Source organism: Perognathus longimembris, chromosome 16 (genome assembly GCF_023159225.1).
Source record: "Perognathus longimembris pacificus isolate PPM17 chromosome 16, ASM2315922v1, whole genome shotgun sequence".
Classification (NCBI taxonomy): domain Eukaryota; kingdom Metazoa; phylum Chordata; class Mammalia; order Rodentia; family Heteromyidae; genus Perognathus; species Perognathus longimembris.
In genome coordinates this window covers 26,128,805-26,152,723 of record NC_063176.1, presented here as the reverse complement: position 1 = coordinate 26,152,723, position 23,919 = coordinate 26,128,805, and the positions used below count along the sequence as shown (strand labels likewise).

At 39.6% G+C, this 23,919-nt stretch overlaps 1 protein-coding gene across 1 annotated transcript; it reads left to right on the top strand.

Moving 5' to 3' along the window:
- Nucleotides 1-1,618: 1,618 nt before the first annotated feature.
- On the top strand, nucleotides 1,619-19,850 carry Lrrc66 (leucine rich repeat containing 66). Its single transcript, XM_048364264.1, has 5 exons — nucleotides 1,619-1,862; nucleotides 4,374-4,862; nucleotides 10,184-10,353; nucleotides 14,973-15,162; nucleotides 16,533-19,850. The coding sequence occupies exons 2-5, from the start codon at nucleotides 4,376-4,378 to the stop codon at nucleotides 18,326-18,328; spliced, it is 2,643 nt and encodes an 880-aa protein (XP_048220221.1). The 5' UTR covers nucleotides 1,619-1,862; nucleotides 4,374-4,375; the 3' UTR covers nucleotides 18,329-19,850.
- The last annotated feature ends 4,069 nt before the right edge of the window (nucleotides 19,851-23,919 follow it).

Genomic DNA, 23,919 nt, shown 5'->3' with positions numbered 1-23,919 from the left:
GTGCCCAACCTAAGTAATTTTTAAATAAGCATAAGACTATCTCTGCCTCTAATGTTACTATCCCATTGTTATTATTTATAACTCTTAAATCAGTTTAATTTTTTCCTTTATTTTCTATTTGATTTGAAAGGAACTCTGCTATTAAGATACATGGAAAATCAGGGACAAGGATCCCAAAGTAGGTTGGTGTAAAACAGGAAGTAGGGATGTAGCAGAGACCCAATTGCACCGGAGTGTGACTACATTCTGCTGTAGTCATTTGAAACTCTTAGGAAAATCAATACAAAATGCAATTCATATTCAGTGTCATCATGGTTGGCTCTAACAGGAAAACCAAATATCTTAAAGATTATAAAGTCAATAAGTTATACTGAAAAAAAGGAATTAACACTGAGTGCAGTTTTTAAATGAAAAGGGAGAAAGCTTTTTGACCTCTGAGTGTTATTAATTATAACAGTATGTTAACCATTTGGATATATTCAGTATCATTAGTATCTGGATGATGCTCAGAAAACTAAATAGTTGGAAGTTTTGTTTAGATTTTTAAATTATACATTCATTACTGTTCTATTTAAATTTGCTTTGGGAGTTTCTTTAAATATTTTTTACTAAAACTATAGAACACTAATACAAAATATTATTTATTGAATATATAATTCATGAAATAATCTATTTTTATTTCTCTTTGAGAAATACTTGTCTTTTTGATACATCTTCATTAAGTGCTTTTGACAGAAGATATTTTGATGTCTTTATATAACTGATTGTTTCCTGGTATAGTATTATGGGATACTTTGCAGGGTCTTTGTTTTTCCAGTGAATGGGAAACTGGAAAATTCACTGAGAAGCATAAGAATGAACCATCCATTTTACCCATGACTGACTTTGATTCCCCATAAAGCATAGCTACTCTGTCTCGCCACCAGATGGTATCTTTCCATAAACAGAAATTTGTCTCTTCCTGTTGTGTGTTCATTCCTCTGCACTAAGCTCCATGGAACAAGCAGCAGCTATGAGGAGGTGGGTGACAAAGGAAGGACCCCATTCGAGGCATGAATGGTCCTTGTTTAAATAAGGACAGCATTCTAGGAGTGATTGCAATGGCAAAGAGGGGCATAATAAATAAATGCAAGATTTTTTTAGGGAGTCACTACCATGCACCTGAGAAAATATTGAAAATACCACAAAGCAGACTATCCATAGTTTGCAATATTTGAAGTCTACCTACATATATTCTTTTTGCATTGTGAAAACAAAACCAAAATTCTGTATGATTGTTTTAGTGATAGGGAGTAGAACTGTTACGGTGCTACATTTGAAGAGATCATGGACACGCTGATAATTCAAGTTCTTTTTTAAAATGTTGAGAAGGCAAAGGTTGCAATTTCTGCCATATTAAAAGAAAATCCATAAATGTGTTACTGATTGCTAACTTGAGTGCTATTTGATTTATTTGTAATAACTATTAATGACCTCTTTTTACAATAAAAGTTCTGTAAAGTATTTGCTGTTTGGTTTTTTTAATGGTTACAAGGTTTCTGCTTGATCTCTCTCTCTCTCTCACACACACACACGCACGCACATGAATTTAAATATGGTTTGTAAATAGGATCCATCTTTATTTATGTATCTCTGGAATCAAAGTTAGAAACGTTCAATCCCAGTTGGAGAGTTCTTTGTGTGTTTCCATGTCCCAAGGGATTGTGCACTGTCACTGTGGTGAGAGCTTGGAAATGAAAGGGTAAAGGCACCACAGAACAAGCTGATGGGATGGGCGGAGCCTCTGGGCTCAAGTCTAGGATCCCCACCTGGCTTTACCCAGCTGTAGACCAAGCCACTTGCCAACCCCTAAGGATCTTAAGGTACGCTTCAGATGCAGTGGTAGCATTGTGTCTTTCCACAGCTTGTCATCACTATCTTGTTTGACTGTCTTTTCCAACTTCTCAATGAAAGAATGAATTATTATTTCCTTTCTTTTTAAAAAAAATTCTGCCATCTCCCTGACTCTTACTCTCTGATACATACATAGCCAGGTATTTCTGTTTCCTCATACTTCAGCTGGAGTTTGTCAACTTATGGACTATATGTTTCCTAACTGTTTACCATTTCCTCAGAAACTTAAGAGATCTCAGTGGTTTCTCATCTAGTATATATAAATTTTGTAGTATAAAAGTTCTCATCAATGCTTTTCACTTTAGATTTATTCTTATCTAGTTATGTTAAGCTCAGACTTTCATTTGTCAGTCTTTTCAACTTGAAACAGGGTGATAAAATTTTTTAACTTATACCTCCTTTAAAAAAAGGGTTTTTTTTAAACCATAACTTTCTCTTAAGTATTGCAAGAAATGGCTGTATTGTTGTTTGGGAAAGGTTGCTAATATTACAGTCAAGCTTGGTGTCCAGTTGTATAGATGGCATCTCTGAGTGCCTAAACAAATACCTTCCAGCTGGGCAAGTTAATTCCATTTCTAGTCTTGCATACAGAGCACAGTGGAAATCACTACTCCCTGCTGTAAGGCACCTTGACATTTATGGCCATGTGTACCTGAATTTAGGTGTCCTTCAAATGATGGGATAATTGACCTGTGAAACAAAAATGTAGGAGGTGTGTTGTGAATTTAATTCATTCTGCATGCATGCGCACAGGTAGCCCAATGAGAGTATTGCCTGTTAAAAACATAAAATGTGTTGGGCACCAGTGGTTCTTGCCTGTAATCCTAACTACTCAAGAGGCTGAGATCTGAGGATCACAGTTCAAAGCCAGCCTGGGCAAAAGTCCCCATAAGACTCATCTAACAGTTAACTACTCAAAAACCAGAAAAAGCTCAAAGTGGTAACATGCCAGCCTTAAAAGAGGCTCAGAAACAGCACCCAGGCCCTGAGTTCAAGCCTCACAACTGACAAATATAGATGTGTGTGTGTGTGTGTGTGTGAGAGAGAGAGAGAGAGAGAGAGAAAGGGGGGGAATCCTTGCTATCTTTTGGGGAGTCCAAAAACAGGTACAAGGCAAAACATTAACAATGATGTATAGTATTGACACTCTAAATATTACCAACATCCATTCATTCAGTAAGTAAGTGTTAACTGAAAATGGATGGAAGCATAGACAAAACAGATGCTAGAGCAGGAGGCAATGGGCCATCAAATTTTAGATAAGTCTGAAAGTATGTGTAGAATTTAGACTGAGTAGAGAAAAAGTATTGAGCTTGGAATTAAGAATGAGCAATGTTTCATTGACTGAAGCATGCTCTTGCTTTTGCCCAAGTCACATCTTGGCAATTGGTCCATATTGGACTAGAGGTAATTAAGGAAGCTCTCTGAAGGTTTTAAATAAGGGAATTATATAAGGCAGACAAAAAAACAATACTTTGGAATCACCTAGGGTAGATTAACTGCCTCAAGAAGAGGCAATTAAGCCATTCTCATATTTTAGACTGTAGTGATGAAGACTAGAACACATATCATTAGACCAAAAAGGAAGGAGCCATTTGCTGTAGCTGTGTATGTGGAATACAGAATAATGTTACTGATGTGTACACACTGGTTTTTAAAATAGAATTTAGGGCTGGGAATATAGCCTAGTGGTAAAGAGCTCACCTCGTAAAATAGAACTTAGAACAAATCACTTCAAGTTATTTTTTGTTTGCATTTAACTTGTATAACTTGTATAAACTTGTTATAAGACCTTCATTGCTTCCCCAGAATTTCTGGTGAAAAATATACATGTTTCTATATCTCATTACATCTTTACATCTTCATGGTTCTGAGACAGAACATCCTTTCCTTGACCCATTTTACTTATGTTCTTTATATTTAAATGAATTCAAAATGGTTTGAAAGTCAAAGCCACAAAGATGAACTTTGTCTAGTTCATTGACTCATTTTTTGAAAATCAAGTTGTCTCTTTGTGAGTTGAATTTCTACTCATACGGGAGGTTCCCAGTTTTGAGTGACTGAATGTCATTCCTGTAATAAACCTCATGGCTAATTACAATGTCTTAGATAAGCACAATAGACTTTACCCTGTGCTAATGACCAGCAAAGATAAGTCTTTAGTCTGAGTAAGTTTAACTCACTGCAAAGCAGACTGCTGGGTGAATGATACTGGAAAAACAGATGAACAGGTGAGGACTTAATGAATATATATTTTCTGAAAAATCAAGGATGTCCTTTAAATTGTCAATAATTTGTATAGTATAGCTTTTGGTTTGTTAGCTACATTAAAATACCCCAACTTCTAATAACTCATTCACTTAAAATGATAGTCAAGATAATTTTCTGTGTTCTTAAAAATTAAAATTCCTGCTCCTTATTTGCTGTTAATATTTTCACAAGTTATTTTGAGTAAGTCATCTTATTTTATTTTTTTTCAGGCATGATGAAGAACCTCAGCATTGTTACCGTAGTTACAGGTCTTGTCTTTACTGGAATAATGGCAGAGCCATCAAGAGAAAGCATTTTCTCCAATTATGAGGACCAATGGAATGAGTATCTTCTGACAAAATGTTCTTTTTCTGGAGAACATTCTCCACCTCCTGATGGGTCACAGATAGTAGCCACGGTGGATGTGAGCTTCCATTTCCTTAAAGTTCTCTTCCACTCTCCCCTAAAACAAGAAAGGGAAATAAAGCATTCAGACCCCAGTAATGATATCATATGGAAAATAACTTCATGCCCTCTTGAACACTTACGTGCTTTGGAAATATTAAACCTCAGTGACAGTGTAATCCACTCCGTCTCATTGGATCTGCCAGGACCTCACTCCTCACAGCAGAGACTAAACAGAAGCAGCTTCCAATATGGGCTTCCATCTCTAAAGGTGCTCCTTCTTCAAAGAAATAAACTCAGAGACATACCCAGGGGTGAGTATTTTTAAAAGCTGAACGAATCAGAGAAAGAGTGAGCTCATGGGAAACTAATGTTTTATGTCAACAGGAATTCTTATTTTCCATTTTAAGGGAGCAGCTGAACAGGAATTCTTATTTTCAGTTTTAAGGAGAAAGGTGAATGTCAGGATACATGATCAGAGCAAATACAATGAAAAGTTTCTTAGTGGAAGTGATGATATGTGGAATTTATACTACATGCAATCTAATCTCCATTTAGTGTGACTCACATGAATGTTAGATAAATTTTTCAAGAGATAGTAGGAAGTACCTAGATGTTAAATAATGATGTATGATTTTAAACTTACCTGTTTGGTTTGCTGTATATTAATACAGAAAAGCGTTGAGAAATAACTCATTTGGCTGTTTTTAATATGTAACAATTCTATGTTGACATATTTATGATTTTTTTCTTCTTGGAATACATTTTGTTTCTTCTTGTTGTACTCTAAATATAGATCAGAAATGTCAGTATTATGAATTAGTATATCAACTTTTCTACTATCAAGTCAAAACCAGAATTTCTTATCCTACCTTTTAACAGAATACTCTACGTATCTTCCTATTGTAATACTCATCTGAATTCAATAGTGACATGTTAGAGTTCCTTCATGAATATGCTAGATTTTACTTAGAGAATATATCGGGTTTATGAAGCAAGACTTTCTTTGCCTTTTTTACATCCTAGAGTACTAAACACTTCACTTTCTCTTTGTTTTTAGCCTTTACTATTTGCTAAGCACCTCCTTTATAAAAGACAATTTTACTTTAAAAAACAAAAAGATTTTATCTTCTTCCTCTATCACAAATCACCATTTTGCCTCATTATTCAGTTTTGACCATTCAGGTCTTTATTTTTGCCTCTTCCTAGCTTCTGCCCATGCCGTAAGCATCATTTTGGCAATAAGATCCTAGTGGATCGAGTAAGGCCTCAAGTCACTGTGTCAGAGAGCTGTGTGGAGGAGTAAAGTCTATCTCGCTGACTTTTCTATAAAAAACCATGTGTAACATTTTCAAGTAGAGTATAAACTAGTTTGGATCTTATTTTTATAATTTTTATTTTATTGCTCATATTTCAGAAGGAATACCTGTTATTTATTATTTAGGAGTTGAAGGAAAAAGGGGGAAAATTGAAGTCATTCATGTAATATACATTCTTCGAGGTTTTTTTGTTTTTGGTGTTTTTGTTTTTGTGGGATTTTTTTTTTAATCATGGGGATTGAACTCAGTGCCTGCACACTGTCCCTGAGCTTTTTTGCTCAAGGCTATCTAGCATCCTACCACTTTGAGCCACAGCACCACTTCCAATTTCTGATGGTTAATTGAAGGTGAGTGTCTCAAAGACTTTCCTACCCAGGCTGGCTTTGAACTGTGATCCTCAGATCTCAGCCTCCTGAGTAGCTAGAAATAGAGGCATGAGCTCAAGTTTATTTTTATACCTATGTACTATTCCTTCCAAAATTGAATATCACTCTCTATTATCATATTCCTTATTTTTCATTTTTAAATCATGCTTGGCAGATAGATAGGTAAGTAGGTAAGTATGTATGTAGATAGGTAGGTAGACAGATAGATAAAAGATTGATAACTGAAAATGTTACAAATAGTACTTTAAAGAGTTTGCTTAATTGGTTTAATCAAACATTTAGGATATTTCTTTTTTTCCTTGATGAACATCATTTCACCTATACATATTCATATGGCACAACGTATTTGGTGGGTGTTATGTCACTTCTAAATTCAAGAGTCCTAAAAATAAAACCTTCTGTAACACCATAACTGTGTTGAATCTATATATTGCTTTTAGTATAGCCATTTTCACAGTATTAATTCTGCTGATCTATGAACATAAAAATTATTTCCATCTTCCAGAGTCTCCTTTAATTTTTTTCTTTAAGGTGTTATAGTTTTCATTATAGAAGTCTTTCACCTCCTTAGTTAAGTTTGTTCTTTTTTTTTTTTTTTGCCAGTCCTGGGCCTTGGACTCAGGGCCTGAGCACTGTCCCTGGCTTCTTCCCGCTCAAGGCTAGCACTCTGCCACTTGAGCCACAGCGCCGCTTCTGGCCGTTTTCTGTATATGTGGTGCTGGGGAATCGAACCTAGGGCCTCGTGTATCCGAGGCAGGCACTCTTGCCACTAGGCTATATCCCCAGCCCAAGTTTATTCTTAAATATTTAATTTTTCTTCAGACTGTGGTGACTGTAATTGTTTTCCTAATTTCTTTCTCAGCCTAGTTACTCTTAATACAAGTCACTCTTGCTACTGATTAATATATACTTCTACTTTGCTAAAAGTGTTTCTGCGATCTAAGAGATTTTTTGGTAGCCTCTTCAGGGTCTTTTTAATATGGGATCACATCTAAAAATAGGAATAATTTCACTTCTTTCTTTCCTATTTACATTCCTTTTGTTTCTTTCTTTTGCCTTATTATAATAGCTAAGAAAATCCAAGCAAAGTAAAATAAGAGGGAATGGAAATGCTTGTCTCATTCCTGACATTAGAGAAAATAGTTCCAGCTTTCCCCTAGTTCAATGTTGGCACAAGTTTAATATATTTAACCTTTTATGTTCAGATGTAGTCTTTCTATTCCTATTTTCTTTAAAGCTTTTGTTATGAAAGGGTTTGGGGTTTTGTCAAAGCTTCTTCAGAATCTATTGAAATTATCATATAATTTTGTCCTCAATTTTGTTTATGTGCTGTATTGTATTTATTAATTTGTATATTGTTGCGCTACCTTGCATGCTAGGAATGACACCAGTTTGTTCGTGGTATAAAATCTTTTTAATGTGTTATTGAATTTTGTTTGTAAATATTTTATTGAAAATTTTTTGCATTTATGTTCATCAGAGAAACTGGTCTATAATTTTCTTTTTTGTTGTTGTTGTACCCTTCTTGGGTTTTGTTGTTTCCTTTGTAAATGGTGATAAGCCTCAGGATTTTCTGAGGATTAAAAATGGAAATTATTGTGAAATGTTTTGAGCATAAAGAATATACTATAAAATAGGGATTTAAAATAGTTTCTCCCTTTCACTTCACTTCAGAGCTAGACATGAACTTTACCTACTGAGCAACTAGGGTACTTAATCAATTCAATTAAGCACTAAGATATTTTAGGAAATGGGAGTTCACTTTGCTAAGTAAGCCAGAAAGGTATCATGAAAATGTTAGGAAACTTATAGAATCTTTCAGACTGATGTCTTTTGTTGCATCTTTTCTCATACACCTGTGTAAATATTTGCATGTTAAATCATGCAGGGATATTCTCCTCTGTGCAGAGAAACATTTTCTCCAGCGGTTATATTCATATGCTTAACAACTAGCCTTCCTCCTGAGCTCCCATTGGATGCAGGCTGACTAGTGCTGGAGCAGTGTCCAACTGCATTGGGAAGAGTTGGGGGAAGATATAACAAAGTGTCAGGACAGTAGACAGCACACTCCAGCATTTGGTGAACAACTGCAGAAGAATTTCTTACTTGCCAAAGTAATATGAGCTTTGGTTTTTCTTCCATTGTTTTTTAGACATGGTCGTGTTGGCCTATTTGCTGTTTTCTTACTTTTTATACAAACATGAGCACAAAGAAATCAGTCTTCTTTAAGTTTATACCCCCATTTAAAGCAGGCAGCCTTTATTCAGCTCTAACTAAGTGATAGCTTATGCCAGTGAGAACTTCCAATTCTTCAAGTGAAGCCAGAAATGAATAATATTTTATTGAACTTTAATTTGCGTCAAAGATTTTTAAATCACTATGTAGGCCCAGTACTATTGCCTCTGGCCTATTGAATGTATATTGGATGAGAGGCATTGCAAGAGTTCAGAAATGTGAATTCTGCCCTGAAGGTATTTGATTATTTTATGAATAGACAGACAGGTGATTAATAGATAATTTTATAGTTGAATGTACTACTTAGTATCAATAGTAACTTTTTCTTTTCTGTCTTACTGTTCCAACAGACTAAGCTTTAAGGTAAATCAATACAATAGCACCAAGTACCTTGCTCATAATATTTTGATTGATTTACTGCCCTAAGGTCTCTTGCTTAATCTGTACAAATGAACATGTGACAACTTATGTGTTATGGCCATTTCAATTAAGTCATCATCTCTGCATAATCAGTATTGCAGTCAGTATTCTGCAGACAGTAGAAAAGGAATAAACCCTTAATGGAATTGAACCAACTTGATCTGTTATGCAGTAGTGAGTTAAAGAGCCAGTCCACATGCGTGAACAAAACAGAAAAAAAAGTAAAACTGAAGTCACTTCTTTGGGAGACCCATCTGGGAAAGCAAAATTGGGAGTCTGCTATGACTGGCACCTTATTCCCAACTTTCATTTTCGGTGCCAAGTGGGCCTTCTGCATACTCCATGAAACCAAGTGAAACACAAAGGCAGAGACGAAAACGCTATTTGATTTTTGTGCTGAAAAAAACAAAATCTAGCTGTAATGAACTGACCTCAAAAAATACAAGAATATCTAGAAAATAGCCGTAAGCCCAACAATAAGTAATTACAAGAAATAGTGTTGCTACAAAACGTTAAAGGTGGGGGAAAAAATGATCTATGTACTAGAGCATCAAAATAGCTTTTTCCCCATTACCATATCAGAATCATTTATCTAAATCAATGAATACCTATTCATCACCTCCTTTAATCAGGTTTGACCAGGTATGGCGGTGGCATGTCTGTAATCCCAGTGGAGGTAGGAGAATCACAGTTCAAGACCAACCCTGGGGCAAAGAAACATGAGATACTGAGTGGAAAAAAAAGATAAACCAAAGCAAAAAATAGCTGAGGATGAGAGTGGTAAAGTGCTTGCCTAGTAAATGTAAGGCACGGAGTTCAAGCCTCTGCACTGCCAAGAAATGTTTGGATTTTTAAAATTGATTCTTTTATTTTTAAAATGGCACACACTCATTGAAAGAAGGAATCCAAACGTGTATAACATAAAAAGGAAATTTCCTCTCATATCCTTCTTCCCCTCCCACAACCACCCTAGTTCTCAGTGTAATGACTAATGACTAATAAAGACTCACTCAAAATACATGCTTAAGTTTGTGTATGGCTCTTTTTGCCCCAAAACATTTGAGCTATATACTGTTCTGCAACTTAACTTTTTTTTTCTGTTGAATCAGTTCACTCTATTATCTTTAAAGACTCTATTTATAGTGTCACTATATAACATTTCTACAGTTTTTCAGTTATGGATTATTAAAGTCCTCTCCAATTTTCTACCATTATGAACAATACTGCAGTAAATACTACTGGTTTCGGTTTTCATTTACTTCTTAATTTTAACAGGTCTGTGGAAACTGAAGTCGTTGCAGAGTTTGGATCTGTCTTTCAATGGAATACTGAAAATTGAGTTTTCTGATTTTCATAACTGCCTACAACTGGAACACATCTATTTAAAGAGCAACAAGATATTCAAAATCCACCCAGAAGCCTTCAAGGACCTCAAAAAACTACAGGTTCTGAAATATTTCTATATGTCTTAAATATGCAGTGACATGGGTAATGACCTTAAAGACTGTTTCTGTTGAAGAAGTTCTTGTCCAGTTGTCCTAGCTATTGATCGGTCGTATAATTCTACTTTAAGACTTGATTCCTTGCCTCAAAAATCAAAAGTTTCAATAATCAACATGAACTTAAAAAATACTCAGCAGCAGGAATTGGCACAGTAGTCCTCTTAGTCAAATTGAGTCACACTCCAAATACCCATTTACCAGTTAGCAAGCAATTAAATACGTGGTTTTTGAGGCTGTCGCTGTAAGCTACAAGATCAGTCACTGGTCCCAGGGGTCTTATGGAAACTAGGACATTTGCAAAGGTGACTGTGAATCTCTGGCCAACAATGAGATGCCAACAACTCAAGAACATATAGTGAGCCCCTACCCCTACTGCTTCCCTGCCAAAATTAGACATGGGAAAATAAGCATGAAATAGTAACCATGCACACTTGGCTGGCACTTACTGATGCCACAACTCTCCTAAACATCAAACCAGATTTGTAGAATCTGTGCCCCATTTTGGAGCTCTACACATTGTAGTTAATCTCCCTAAAGTCCTAGCAGCTGAGTGTAAGGATCCCCAAAGTCTTGCTTCAGTCCCTTTTCACCATGCCATCCCCTTTGGAGGATAGTATGAAATACATTCACTAATCATTTATAACAACCAGAGGGGGCCCGGCAATGATCTTGTAGAACTTCCTGTTATAACCTCCGTCACCCACCCCTGTCTCTATATGAATCATTGTTATTCTCTAAAAATATGAAGTGACCACATATGCAGTTTTAAGTGTTCTAGAAGCCAAATGTTAAAAAGAAGTAAATTTCATGCTAGTTATTTATTTATTGTTATTGTTATTATAAAGGTGATGTACAGAGAGGTTACAGTTTCATAAATCAGGTAATGAGCACATTTCTCTATCGGACAAGGTGACCCCTTCCCTCTCTTCCAGTTTTTCCCTCCCACCCCCACCTACAAGTTATACAGTTCATTTTCAACGTAGTGTCTAGTGAGTACCACTGCTGCATTTGTTCACTCTTTGTCCATCCATTTGTGTATCCCCCCACTCTCCCAAAGATAGATAAATGAACAAACAAGACAAAAAAAGAAAACAACAACAAAGAAAAATTCTCATTTCCATTTCCTGGAGTTCATTTCGATAAATATTGCTTTATATGATCAGAAGCATATAGGCATTGTGCCCTAAGAATATCCTCCTTCGGTCTCACTGTGTGTGAATGCCTAAAGTCCTGAAATTTATCATATCCCAGTATATTTTAGATCTAGAGAAAACATGTGCCATTTGTCTCTCTCAGCCTGGCTTACCTCGCTTAACATGACTTGTTCTAGATGGATCTATCGTCTATTGTAGGGCATCCAGGCTGTTTCCAATATGCTGCTTTTTACACATGAAGTTACATCAGTTAATAGTGAGATTTTGTTTACATCCCCTTTTCACAAATCTTCAACACCTTTTTGTGTATTTTATATCCCAATGTGAATTACCCACATTGAATTGCCACATGTAGCTAACAGCTGTCTTGTTAGGCAGCATGCACAGACAGCTGCTGTGTGCCTGGTGTGAAGTACTGTTGAAGTGTACCTGTGAGACAAAGCTCTAGCTCCCCCCTCTAACCAGTAGAGCTGGGAGCCGCTTCACAGAAGGAAGATTAGGGAAGCCTACTGCTAAGATTACACATAGGCACTGTTACTTTCCAGCCACACAATCTTCGTCAAGTTATCAGACCTCTGTGCCTGTTTTTGTATCTGTGAAATAGAAACAACTTAGTTCCTGTCTTACAGACTGTCTTAATGAGGATTACATGTTTTGATACACAAAAAATTATTAAAAAGTACAGTAAACATTATGCAGCTTATAGAATTGTGCGTGTGTGTGTGTGTGTGTGTGTGTGTGTGTGTGTGTGTGTGTGCATGTGTGGGCAGTCATGGGGTTTGAGCCCAAGGCCTGTCCCTGAGCTTCTTTTTGCTCAAAGCTACTACTTATCATTTGAGCCAGTTTATTGGAGATAAAAGTCTCACGGACTTTCCTTACCCAGGCTGGCTTCTGATTCTGGTCCTCAGATCTCAGCTTCCTGAGTAGCCAGGATTACAAATTTGAGCCACGGGCCACTTACAGCATCAGAGCTAAGCAAAATAAAACACCAGGAAGCAGATACTTGAAAGAGGTGGGTGGGATCAAGGGAGAAGGGATAGATGAATGGAGAGAAGAGGGAGGAACTGCAGTCACAGATCCATTGTATATCCTCCAAATTTAACAAGAGTGAGGGAAGGATTGAGTAGGACATGGGTGGCATTGATCAAGATATATTGTATTTGTAAACTGCTTTGTTAAATGGCAACTCCTTTTTACAACTACATAAAGATGATAATAAAAATATATAATGGAAGGAAGCCACAAACAAAAAATAATTTTTAGAGTGACCACAATGCCTTCTTTTAATATTCAACCCAGATTATTATGCCACTACTTGTATAAAACCCTTACAAGATTTCAGTTAGGGCCTGACCCCTGCCTGCCTCTCCAGCCTCATTCCAAGCCCCCTATCCCTGGCTCACTGCTGTCCTCCTGTTTTTACTTCATGCCAACCCTAGCTGCTGAGCCTTTATTTGCAAGAGCTAACTGATGTCACTTTCTCAAGGGAGATTCTCCTGGTCTCCCTTATTGGGAATAGCAGAGGATCACAAGAGCCCAATAGCTATACCCTTATGATCACATAAGATGATGCTAAGTGAAATGAACTCCATTTTATGGAAATGATTGTTATATCACAGTTGTAACTACTTTCAACATCCCATGTGTATCTGTAGTTTATACTGTTGATGATGTTCTTGTATCAACTTCTTGGATTGTACCTACGCTATCTCTGTAATCTTATCTCCTAGGCTTCCTTTCAACACACTTATAATGTGCTTCACACTTGTCCTCGTAACCCTTACACAAAAAGGAATCATAGCCTTGGTTGTGGCTATGTGGTAATGCCTGGGCTCCTGGACCTTACAATAAACAATAGTCATGCTCTTTGTAGATACACTTTGTGTCTGTTTTGTTTTCCAAGGTTTAACTAAGACATTTAAATTTACTTAATTGAATAAACAAAGGCATAAATGAAGCTAATGAATAGTTGAGTTCATTAACTATTGCTGCACCTTAAATTTGAACAGCTTAAAATCATATCCACCTATTGTCTCACAGTTTCTCAGGCCTACACTTTGTGGTCTCTCCAGAGGTTGCACCCGTGTTGGCCAAGGCTGCAGTTGCACCTGAAGTCCACCTGGAAGAAGATTCCCTCCCAAGGTCACCTGCTGTTGGCAGACTCAGTTCCTTATATATTGGGCTGGAGACTCAGCTCCTCACCAGCTGTTGGCTTCAGCCTGCCCTCAGATTTCTTCCCTGTGGCCTTCTAATAGGACTGTTTAGGACCTGGCAGTTGGCTTGCTTCAGAAGTAGTAGGCCAGGGAACCTGCTGACGAAATGCCTACTTTATATAAAGTAATCATGGAAGTAATGGACCACTGCTGCAGTGTGTTCTATTATCTAGAAACAAGTTACAGGTCCTGCCCGCACTTAAGTGATGGGAATGCTCAAGAGTCTGAATACCAGTAGGTAGATCACTGAAGACAAAGGATCCTGTGTGCTGTTACAGAAGTTAATACAGCAGATGAGAAGACCTACTTAACTTCACCAAGAATACATTGTCAAAGTGCTAGGAAACCTTATCTAGTGCATTGTATCAATCAATTTTATCATGGCTATGACAAAATACTTGACAGAAACAACCTAAGGGAGGAAAGATTTCTTTTAGCTTGTGTTTCAGAGGAGTTCAGCCCATGGTTCCTTGGCCCCACGTGCTCAGCAGAACATCATGGCTACAGAACCATGTCATGAGGAGTCTCATCACCTCACTGTACACAGGAAGGAGAGAGAGTCAGGAAGGGGCCAGGAGCAAGATGCAAGGGCCCCCGAAGATTCCAGGTCTTCCTACTAGATCTCACCCTAGATCCTCCAAAAATAGTGCCACTAGCTAAGAACCTAGATTTTAACACTGGAGCCTGTGAGGGACATTTCATATTTGAACCATAACAATACTAAACACAGAGCCCCATTTTAACAATATAAATTATAGCTCGTAAGGAAAAAAATCTTAATAGATGGGCTGGGAATGTGGCTTAGTGGTAGAGTGCTTGCCTTGCATGCATGAAACCCTGGGTTTGATTCCTCAGCACCACATAAACAGAAAAAACCCGAAGTGGCGCTGTGGCTCAAGTGGCAGAGTCCTATCCTTGAGCAAAAAGAAGCCAGGGACAGTGCTTAGGCGCTGAGTTCAAGCCCCAGGACTGGCAAAATAAATCATAATAGAAGATTTATGAAACTATGACAGGTGAGTTCATAGAGTTTTTACAAGAAGAGAAGAGATTTATACCCACTATTCTTTGACTTTCAAATCATTTCTAAACTCATTTTACTTCTGCATACTAATAACGTATTTTTCTGTAACTTACTTATTTTACCTCTACAATGGTTTTGTTCACAGGCTGTCTTCAATTTGTTTCTTCTCTACAGGTGGTAGACCTCAGCAACAATGCTCTGACCACCATCCTGCCAGTGATGACCTTTGCTCTAGAATTTCCCCATCTGCGTGTTGACTTGGCTGATAATAAATGGCAGTGTGATGATAGCTTGACAGTCTTCCAAGGTTGCATTTCCGAATCCTGGAGGAAAACATGGGATGTAATTTGCAACAAGTCTGTAGGTATGTCAGTGATGCCTGTCTTCCCTGGAATGGTTCCATTAATGCATTAAAAATGGAGCCTTGAAACAGTGACAGTCCCTTTGAAGGTGCTGATCCTACCAACAGTCTGCCTTGAGCTGTGTCACAGAATAACCTCTAGTACCATCAATTATAGTGCCATCAGTTCATGGGCAATTTTCCTCTTGTGGTCAAAGAAAACTAGTGCAAATCACCTCAATTGCATTTAAGAAAGAAAGGAAGGGAAAGGAAGGGAGATAAGGAGGGGGAGTGAGGAAGGAAGAAAAAGAAGAGAAAAGGAGAGATGAAGGGAGGGAGAGGAGGAGGGAGGAAAGAGAAGCAAAGAGAGGGGGAGAGATATGGAGGGAGGAAGGAAGAAAAATATAAACAGAAATTCCACTAGAAGAGAATTTTGCCCAAATTACCGTAATTTCATCCCAAGTCTTAACTTCTAAGATGTGAAACATTTTAAACTCATGCTAACCTTCTGGAAGTGATACATGTCCATTCTACATATGCAAAACAAACACACCTTTCACAGTGTATTTTCCTTTGCCTTGCTTCTTTCCCCTCTCCTAAGTTATTACTGGGGTTGAACAAATTGGGAAGGTTTTGTTTCCCAATATTAATTATCTTGTAAAAGCAAAATTCAGATAAATAGAGTCTTTTCCTCACTCAGTCCTGTTCAGACCTGCCATCAAAGTAGAACCATAGTCCTGCTGGCCAGTGTAGGAGACATCCACGAAGAGCAGATAAGGTGTGAAGGTGGTAAGCCATGCTTGTTTTGATCTTTTATATAAGCCACATTGGCATTCAAGTGTGGAGGACAAAATAGAAAAATATGAATATTTTGCTCATCACCAGCATTTGGGATGGTGAGGAAACAATAGTACAGACCTTGGTAAGGGAGATGGCATTTTTTGTTTTGATTTGTTTTATTGTTGTTGTTTTGTTTGAGGGGTATTGATACAATGTTTTGGCAAATGTGAAGTAGCCAAGGTTATAAAAAGAGAAGTGATATGGCTGCCTTCCCTGTCTGGCTTTTTCCTCCCATGCCCAGATGTCAGGCAAGAAGCCTAAGAAACCAACTACTGAGTCTGTGAGCAGCAAATCTATGGCTGACAGTCACGTGTACCTGTGTCCAGAGCCATATTGTTGGTGTAAGACAAGAAAGAGGGTGTGACTGGATGGATAAAAGGACGAACAAAGCCTGAATTAATAAAGCTTAAACAAACAAAGCTACTTGGCACCAAGTTATCCACAGCTGAAAATATAAGTAGATTAGGACTGAGGATGACTTGCAGAAGCTTTGAAAACCTGGAATCTTATGTCAGTGTTGTTCTCAGTGTGTGGTTTTTATCTGTCACTTGCAGGCAATGGGGACTCCTATTCTGAGATGCCCAAAAGCAGAGCATCAGGGGAGATATACCCTTCTCACACAAATCAGAATCCCATGCAAAGCCCCGTAAGGAGCAGAGCAGAGAGGCCTGGGGGAGGAATGTATCTGCGCTTTTCCCCTCTGATGAAGGAGGCACCTGTGGACTCTGACCTCAGGGAGAGGCAGACACTGTGGCCAAGAGAAAGCAGAAATACCCGGAATAAGCGAGCCATTGATGAAGAGGATGATGGCACTGCGCCAGACCTCGCCCTGGCTGTCTGTCTGTCAGTGTTCATCACATTTATCTTAGCTTTCTGCTTGGGGGTTTTCACCAGGCCCTATATTGAGAGACTATGGCGACAACGATGCACTAAAAGCTCTAGTTCCAACAATACCTACTCAAACGAGGGATTCTATGATGAAATCGAAGCTCCAGGCAGCACCCAGCACCCAAGAAGAGATCTGCATCCAGATTTCCATCATCAGAACCTCTATAAGAATCAGAACCCTTCCTGGGTGACACTGTCACCCACACACACCACTGTCATTACTGATGGGATGCTGGAAAATGGCAGAAAGGAGCCTGGGAGATGGCAGAGCACAGAACAATGTAGGAACAATACCAAAGCAGGCAGTAGAAATGGCACCACGTTTCCAAATGGCCAGGTAGACCTTTCCACTCTCTGTAGGCATCCAAAGACTGATAATCACCAACTGATTTCCTCAGCACAGGACCACATTTATAGGAATGATATGCTCAGGGAATCAGATTATGACACTGTGTCTCAGGAATATTCTCTCCCTGAGCATTCAGTGAGTGAATCTTTCATGGCTGGCACATTTGGAACTGTGTCTGGCACCATCCATCACAATGTGAAAGAATCGGACCTGTCACACCTAAGAAAAGTGGCAGATTCTCCCTCCAAAATAGCAACCAACTCAAATACACAGGGAGCTGGAGAGAGTGAAAGAGGGTGTCTTGAACAGCTGCCCAGGGATACCACTGGCCCACACATGGAATGTTCTAAAGAAATACAGGTGAGCAATTTCGTCAGCTTGCCTTGTACATCACAGCCATGGCCCCTTGGGGACAAAGCAGAGAAAGAGCTCCAGGCCTTCTGTAATGCAGACACACACAGTCACCTAGGAAGTGGAGAACCGGACACCCTTCTGCCAAGATGGCACAGTGGCCTGCAGGACACTTCTGCTCCTGAGGAGCCAGTGCAAAAAGATGTCCCTTCTGGCCCTCCGTACTGCTTGGAATCCAACTATGATTCAGATGAAGGGTCTTTGTTTACCCTCAGTTCAGAGGGCTCAGAGGATACAAGGAGTCTGACTGAAGAGGCTTGTGGCGAGGACAGCGGTTGGGCTGGCCAGTCCCCGCAGATCAAGGCCTCGGGGGAACACGAGAACAATGTGACATCAGTGGACCATCTTGAAGACAGCATCGCCTTCCAAAAGATTCTGAAGAAATATGAAACTGAGGAAGACCACTTGGGAAAACTTCCAGTTTGTAGTGCAGACTCTGGTTTGTGTGAGACACATCTGCAAAGTGCTTCTAACACCAGTGTGTCTGAGGATGCATTGATCTGGCCCAGGTCACTGGACAATCCACCTCTAAGTGAGGAGACTGGTGTGTTTGTTTATGATTATGACAGAGTTCTTCAGCCTGGAGCAGTGGAATGGCACTGCTCACTTAGAGACTTGCAGTTTTCAAATGTGGACAATTTACCACCGACACCACCACCTTCTACTGATGATCCTAAGGAGCCTGTTATGGAAAGGACTTAGACATCATGAACACCAACATTTCATTCAAGTGACAGATACATCTCAAAAAGACACTCCTTCAGGGTCAGAGCAGAGGAAGACTTTAAGACCTCCACAGCAAGATTCTCAAGGGAATGACCTAGGTCCCAACCAGATGGACAGATATAAATGAGGTGTCTGTATGTCCAGCAAAGGACTATGATTGTAGGAAGTGTTACAGTCTCTGGTGATGAGCCAGCCTTCTGTAAAGAGGGACAATATTTTGAAAATAGCTTTAAGAACTAAGCACAATTATTATAAAAGTTTCCAAATAAACCCAGTTCCTTAAGAACAGATAACAATTCCATTCTAATAGAGCATATTGAATGTTCAGAGGAGAATCTGTTGCAGAGAGAAAGAAAAGGATTCTAACTTTCATGCTCAAACACAGACCCAGAGATCTGAGAGGAGGTGAGTGTCTGTCAAGAGCAGCTCCACTGTGACAAAGACAGACGCTCAACTTGAGAACCAAAGGGAAGTGACATTTGAGTAAACATTGGAGCACTTCTGTGGGAATGCTGAACAGAAATGAATTCTGCACAGAGATTAGAACAAGTTTTTTGGAGCTGAATTATAAAGCCATACAAAATTAAGATCAATTATAAGTATTTTAAAATAATTTATGTTAACAGAAGAGAGGCCATTTTCCAGAACAAAATGTAGATTAAAAATCAGTTTTCAAGAGGAGAAATGATCCTTTCTGTAAAAGAAAAGGATTTTCTTTTGCCCTTGTCCTAACACAAGCTCTTCTGGGTATAACTCTGAAGTATGGCCCTCTCTTGATCTGTTCTGTCTACCTTCTACCTTATCTGACATTTTCTTTTTTTTCCTTTCCCAATTCCTGTGCTTATTCACTTAAAGACAGTTTCCTCAAGAGTTTCTCTCCAGTATTTCTTTACAACCACTTTGTCAGCACTGGGAATGGCAAAGAAATAATACTGCCAACAAATGTTCTGATAAATATGCCCCCTCTGACCCTGCTTTTATTCTACAACCAGCTCCATACAGATGGCACAACCTCCCTCCCAAGCTCCAGGTTCAGATCCTCAGCTCTAATCACCCAAATACACATAGCCATTCATCATTTTTTTCGAAAGCACGATCTTTCTCTGATCCCTTTCTTGGTCAGCACTATCAAGACATTTACCCAAGAAAGCTAGTTACAATTTCTGACTTAGTTCTGATTCCTTCTCTTTCATTTCCTACCTCTAAAAAAGAATCCTCTAAGCACAGTACAGGAGGAGGTCCTGAACACCTATTCAGAGAAACAGACACAAAAGCATTGATAGGGGTTGGGCAACCTGTGTCAGACCAAGGTTTGAGTAGAAAATAAGGTGATGGAATTTGGAGAATGTCCACCAGTCTAAATCATTGCACCATTAGTCCTAGAGGATCTAGCTCCTCAGTAACTTAACTTGGTTATACCAGTTCTCAGTCCTCAAGGCACACTGCTTGTCTGGCACCTAGGTTACTATGATCTTTAATATTTTACCTCATATAAGGTAAATTCATCACTCACTATAACTCTATATCCCAGCCTTAGCCTGTTTCAACATCTACCCCAAATGCTCTTGCCAAGCAAACCCTCAAGTAACTGACTAGCTTCTGCTAAGGTCTCAGCTTTATTGTTACTTTCTCAGGGAAATTTTGGAGCCTAGATTAAGTTAAATGTTCCTATTGCAAACTCTCATTGCACAGCTGTACTCTTTATATAGGAGAGTTCATCATAAGTTCAATTAGCATTTGTATAGTTATTAGCTTACTGTTTGCCCCTTTTATACTGAAAGCTCCATGAATCAATATATCTCTCCCCCCAAGACCTGGCATTTAATAAGTTCTTAACACATGCATTTGTTGAATAAATAGTGAAATCGCAAACTTAAGTTTTTCACCTGCCTGTGTGTCGTGTGTGTGTGTGTGTGTGTGTGTGTGTGTGTGTGTGTGTAATCTTAAAGCTATTCATAGAACTAAACATGAATAACATCTTTGTTCACTTGAATAAATACAACCCACATATAACACTTGCTATTTGGAAAGAAAATTCTCATTATTTTCGTTGGATAGCATTCCTGACTCTGGCTTCTCACAACTCAACGTAATTTTTGTGTTTTATTTTTGGATGCTCAAATGATTACAGCTGGATGAATATCACTTCCCCTAAGCTAATTTCTATCTTTTCCAGAATTTTTAAAGCATTATTGTTTTTTGGCAGTAAATGTTCAAAGACAGACTAGAATATTACCCCAAGAATAGAAAGTAGCCTACTTCAAGGAGCTCTGCTCTCATTTAGTACACAATACATAGTTCAGCGATTTCTACTGTAATAAGAAATTTTTGTTACTAAAAAGCCTCCTGCTCTCTAAATCATACTCTAGAAGCCATAGGCTTGTAGGACAAATAAAGTTGAGGAGACCACCCAAACAGTAAGCAAACCTTGTCACCAGAACACTAAGAAGCCATCCTGGTGATCCAGCAGGCACTAGGCATGGCAAGGCGCTACAATCTTAGAGAGTGAAAAATCCTCATAAACCAAGGGAAATGGCGGCCCCATGACTGGGACTTAGCCTCGGACTCCATGGTCGCAGTTGGCTCCCAGTGTTTCTGTTGATGTTGGGAATAGCAACACCTGGGAAACCCACTTTTGTACAGGTGACCCTGTCCTTCATAGACTACTATCAGTGAGAAGAGAATGAGGAGACTGTGAAGGAAAAACATGCACAGGCACTGATCACATCTGTTCCGGAATGGCTTTTCAAGGATGGTTGTATGGGATGCCTGTCTCCCTACAGAGCAAAGAGCAGACCATGCCTTACTATGAGTGACCATGGAAAGCAAAACCCTGCAAGAGATGATTGTACATGGGCTGGGATCATGGGTGTCAGGAAGACAGGCCATAGTGAGAAGATGCATGTCGGAGCACCTTGCAGGCTCCTTCACAGAACAAGCCGCCTGTGGTGGCAGGGGCCACACCTGCGGTCCTGACTGCTCCCACACTGTGAGAGCTGGTAGTGTCTTACAGTTGGCCCTGTGCTTACCACAGCCCCAGCCTGAACTACCTTCTTTCCACTACCAGCTTCAAACGCCAGGGCTGTCCCCACCTTCTTTCTCCATCACTCCCTCCAGATCCTGGAGAACCCTGCAGTGTCCCTTCCTGCCTCCCACAATGCCTTTCCTGCATCTTTCCCTCAGGTTTACCTGGGCTTGCACTGTCCAGCAATGGACCTTCACAACCACCAGGCATGACAACACAATTAACCATGAAATGTCTTTTGCTTGCTTCCCCCCCTTTGTAAGAAAATGGAAGATACCCTCTGTTCAGGACAACCCCAACCCAGCTGGCAGTGGCCCCTTTTTATGTAAGCTCCCTCCCCCACCCTTGAAGGCCTCCTCTGGCAGACATCCCACACCCAGCCTCCACTTGGGGGTCTCACAAGGAAAGGCTGGGTGGAAAGATGTTGAAGAAGAGAAATGCTCCTTCACATCCTTCCCTGTTTTCTGTTTTTGTTTTTGTTTTTTGGCCAGTCCTGGGGCTTGGACTCAGGGCCTGAGCACTGTCCCTGGCTTCTTTTTGCTCAAGGCTAGCACTCTGCCACTTGAGCCACAGCGCCACTTCTGGCCGTTTTCTGTATATGTGGTGCTGGGGAATCGAACCCAGGGCCTCATGTATATGAGGCAGGCACTCTTGCCACTAGGCCATATCCCCAGCCCCCTTCCTGTTTTCTGAGGGAGGAGATTCAGAGAGCCACTGTGACAGGCTCTAATTATGGCTTCCAGATTCAGCAAAGAAAAATCCAGAAAACCCAGTTAAGTTTGCACTTCAGATAAGCCATAAATACTTTAATATTTAAGGCTGTCCCATGCAATAGGTGGGGGGCCTATTTATAACCAAATAGTCAGTGCTGCTCTGAATTTCTGCTTCAGTTGGGTGGCCTATATTTTATCTGGCAACCTTATTTTAATATCCAAATAAAATACAATCTTTAAAAATCTTCCATGCAATATGCAGAAAGATTCTCCAGCAAGGGCAGGAAAGTGAATGTTCCTGAGCTACATCTGCGGCAGCACAGCATTGATTCACTGCTATATGTTCTGGGGAAAGCATCCAGCACAGACCACCCGTGCCTGCACCAAGGGCCTGAGCAGTGATTTGCAAAACAGTGAAAACGGAAAATCATTCACACTCATTGCCAGGACGAGAAATCCCAGAACATCAAGTCCTTCCTGCAGTTGCCAAGGAAAAAACAAAATACAATGAGGCAAAACAAAATGCCTGCAAAAAAAAAGTATATTTTTTGTTTACCCCAAACCAAAGGGCTCCTCACAGGAAGAGAAGATGAGGTAAAAGTTTTGAAAACGGAGACCCTTCTGTCCTCCAAGCTACGCCTTCCCACTCCCCACAGACTTCACAGCTTCAGAATGCATCAGCTTTTGACTTGGGAAAACTCAGCAGCCGGGAAGGAATCCTGTTCACTTTACAGCAAAGTTAAAAGCCCATAAGCCTCACTCCAGCTTGCTAAATTGTTTACATACATGCACAGAAATGCTCTTAGATTTACCATTCAGTTCCACCGAACATCTGTAACATACACGATGATGGCCCAGGATGACAGTGGAATGTGAGGGCAGCTGGGCGTGGGGGCTGGCGGAAGACAGGCCTGACCTCAGAAAGCTTGGAACTCGAGTCTCAGTGAGCCTCGCCACAAGCATGGACCTGTGAAGTGCAGAGACAAAGGGGGAGGAGAAGAAGAATGAGAGACCAGACAGGCAGGAAGCATGCACATGACTCTTCTGTCTATATTTTAATGTAAAACATGAATTTATGCATAAGGAACACCACTGTATTATTTAAGCAACATATCTAAATAAGAGATGTTAAACTGCTTGCAGAAATATGAGCTACCACCCTTCATGAGTCAGTAAAGGAAAAGCCAATTTGCAAATTCATGAACAATACTCTATTGACACTTAGTGATGAAGACCCAACTACTTAGAACAATCTAAGTCAACAGATGGAAGCATGCGGAAATGTTATCTTTGACCATGTAATATTATAAACTGCAAAGTAAGCAAGGTTTAACACGGGAAGAAATGCAGATGTATATATTGGTACATGAATTAAATTACCCTTCCAGGATATATTCCTTTTTAAAAAGCCTATAAATCCTGACCCAACAGTGGATGAAATTTTCTGGAACAAGCACACTTGGCACTGGTAGCCAGATGGAGCCACTGACACAACACCCCATGCTCCATACGCCACCCACCACATGGTGACCTCCTCCAGCTGCTCTCCCAATGCACCGCCGCCGCCGTGGCCACTCAGGCTTCTCTCTGCTCCTGGAACGGCCAGCTGGAACTGTCACTGGATGCAGGTGAAGGTTTGTGATGTTTCTCTCTAAAAGGAGGGACTGTTCACTTAGGGTCCTTGACGTCAATCACAGAATTAGAATTTCTGGACAAGTCATAATGGTAAGAAAACTTGGCAGAGTTTTATTGAGTAAGTAAGCAAGCAGACATGCAGGAGAAGTCATACTTTAACAGAGTGCGGGTGCTCTCAACAGGAGAGAGAGCGC

Coding starts and splice junctions, on each gene's coding strand:
- Lrrc66 (XM_048364264.1), top strand. CDS start 4,376: ATGATGAAGAACCTCAGCATTGTTACCGTAGTTACAGGTCTTGTCTTT. Junction 10,354..14,972: donor AGGACCTCAAAAAACTACAG/GTTCTGAAATAT, acceptor TCTTCTCTACAG/GTGGTAGACCTCAGCAACAA. Junction 15,163..16,532: donor AATTTGCAACAAGTCTGTAG/GTATGTCAGTGA, acceptor TGTCACTTGCAG/GCAATGGGGACTCCTATTCT.